The 1,978-nt window shown below is 43.4% G+C and overlaps 1 protein-coding gene across 1 annotated transcript in view; it reads left to right on the top strand.

Moving 5' to 3' along the window:
- Window positions 1-1,137: 1,137 nt before the first annotated feature.
- HDC (histidine decarboxylase) overlaps window positions 1,138-1,978 on the top strand; it is a 10,333-nt gene continuing 9,492 nt past the window's right edge. Inside the window, exon 1 of the mRNA XM_010195081.1 lies at window positions 1,138-1,165. Coding sequence (XP_010193383.1) covers window positions 1,138-1,165 — 28 coding nt within the window. The remainder of the gene's footprint in view (window positions 1,166-1,978) is intronic.

Below are 1,978 nucleotides of genomic sequence, written 5' to 3'. Positions count from 1 at the left end.
CTGCTGTCGTGTGTCAGGCTAAGGCTCTGCCTAGCATGATATCCTGTCTTCTTAAGCAGGAGCCTAGGGTACAGCAAAATTAGGGCAAGCATGTATTATACTATGTAGTAATTTCTCCTGGAGCTTAGCCCTGCCTCTCTCTTTTCCCAGGGCTGCCTGGTATCTGTAGAGCAAGTGAATTCCTTCTGGTGAAGATGATCAGCGCTGAATACAGTTTCAAAGGAGGTGCTGCCAAAGACAGGTCAGGATGCGTTTTCAGTTCCTAAAACTGGAACAAGGGGGAATCTTACATGGCTGTTCTTCCAAACTGAGAATGATCCAGGCGGAGGTCTTGGAGAAATCATGGCGATGCAAGGCTAAATCTCAGTACTTATGCATATCATATGTGGAAGAAAGCAACTACACTGGAGGGGAAAAAGATGCATTTTCCCACATCAGCAACTTAGGGTGGTATCAGTGGAGGAACATTACCCTGCAGTGTAACCTGGTCTGATCTGGAAGAGCCAGAAATCTACAGAGAGGATCATTGCTGCTTTGTACTGCAGCTCTGGAACTGGCAATATTTGTAATGCCTTGCCTTGTAGCAGCGAGGGACTGACAGCATAGGGACTGAAGACTTGTTACTCTTTTCTTGGGAAAACTCAGCCCTACAATTATTTTTTTTTTTTAAAAGTCCCCACGTGCAGTTTCAAACTTATGTGCTGATGCCTTGTTTTAATTACTACTGCTAGCACTGGTTTCAGTGTGCTAGAGTAACGTGGCTGCTTATATTTGGTTTTGTTTCCCACAAGTCTGATGTTAGCGTGTCTTATATTCATGACATGGATTACTGAGAGACTGCTTGAAAATGGGAAAGGATTACCAGAGAAGCTGCTCCTCTAAGAGATATACTACCTTACACATCAAAAGAGTACAGATGAGAATATATGACAGACTGTAAAAGCCCTCAGTTGGGAGGAGTTAGATAAACACTTGCCAATAACCTGCCTACGTTAAACCTTTTCCAGAATGCGTAAGTCTGAGAGATAAAGGGAGCTATAAAAGGTGAAGCAGCTAGCAGGGCATGAGCCCAAACTGCCTACAGCTCCTGAAAGGTCGTGGCCCAGGTTTGAAGAAGTACTTTTAGAAGGGATCGGTATGGACCCTGAGGAGTACAGACGGAGAGGTGAGTGATTCTCTGCTCTTGGAAATAGGTAGCATTTGCTCACAGATCAACTGTTGTAGGGCTGGGAGAGGTACCCAGAAATGAGGATTGGCTATGTATTCTTTATTTGCACATGTGTCTTTGAGACTTGGATCTGCTGGGGCTGAGACAAAAATGTGTCCCAGGGTTGAGTTTAAATTAATGAATTTAGAGTCAGTGGATGACTTGGGCTTTTTGGTCTTAAAGCGCTGTGGGAAAGCTGCAAAACTGATTCTGAATAAACTTATTCTAAGGGATTATGCGCAGTGGCTCTTTCCCAGCTGACGCCATGAAACTTCAGCATTGCTGGCACAGTTCTGAAGATGGGGAGCAAACTTTGGTCCCAGAGCTGGAGGAGAGCACTCAAAAAGTGGAACTGTGCAGCTGTTTTTGGAGGACGCAAAGAGCACTTATGCCATAATGACAGAAAAGCATGAGGCATTACAAAAACTTAATTTCTATGAAATGTGGTTTTGGTTAATTTGTAGGAAAGAAGATCTGTCTATCTTCCCAGTAATCAAACAAACAGTGCTTGTGCCACGATTGTATTTTAAAGGTATGTTTGAACTTGTCACTGATAATGCTGAAATAACTCTGTGAATCTGTTCTGTCCCTGTGAAATCTCTTTTAGAAGCCATGTCCCTACTTTGAGATGGGACAAGTAGGGTGTAGGAAGATATGTTCCTGTGGCTATCCTGAGAGTAATATTCTAAGCCCTGTCCGATACTAATGACAGATTGCATGGAGTGCTGGTACTACTAGTTTGTTTTCCCACAATCAAAACTCAAAGCACTG

Source organism: Mesitornis unicolor, unplaced genomic scaffold (genome assembly GCF_000695765.1).
Source record: "Mesitornis unicolor isolate BGI_N332 unplaced genomic scaffold, ASM69576v1 scaffold54621, whole genome shotgun sequence".
NCBI classification, from domain to species: Eukaryota; Metazoa; Chordata; class Aves; order Mesitornithiformes; family Mesitornithidae; genus Mesitornis; species Mesitornis unicolor.
The sequence above is the reverse complement of the archived record's forward strand: the minus strand, read 5'-3'. Positions and strand labels throughout refer to the sequence as shown.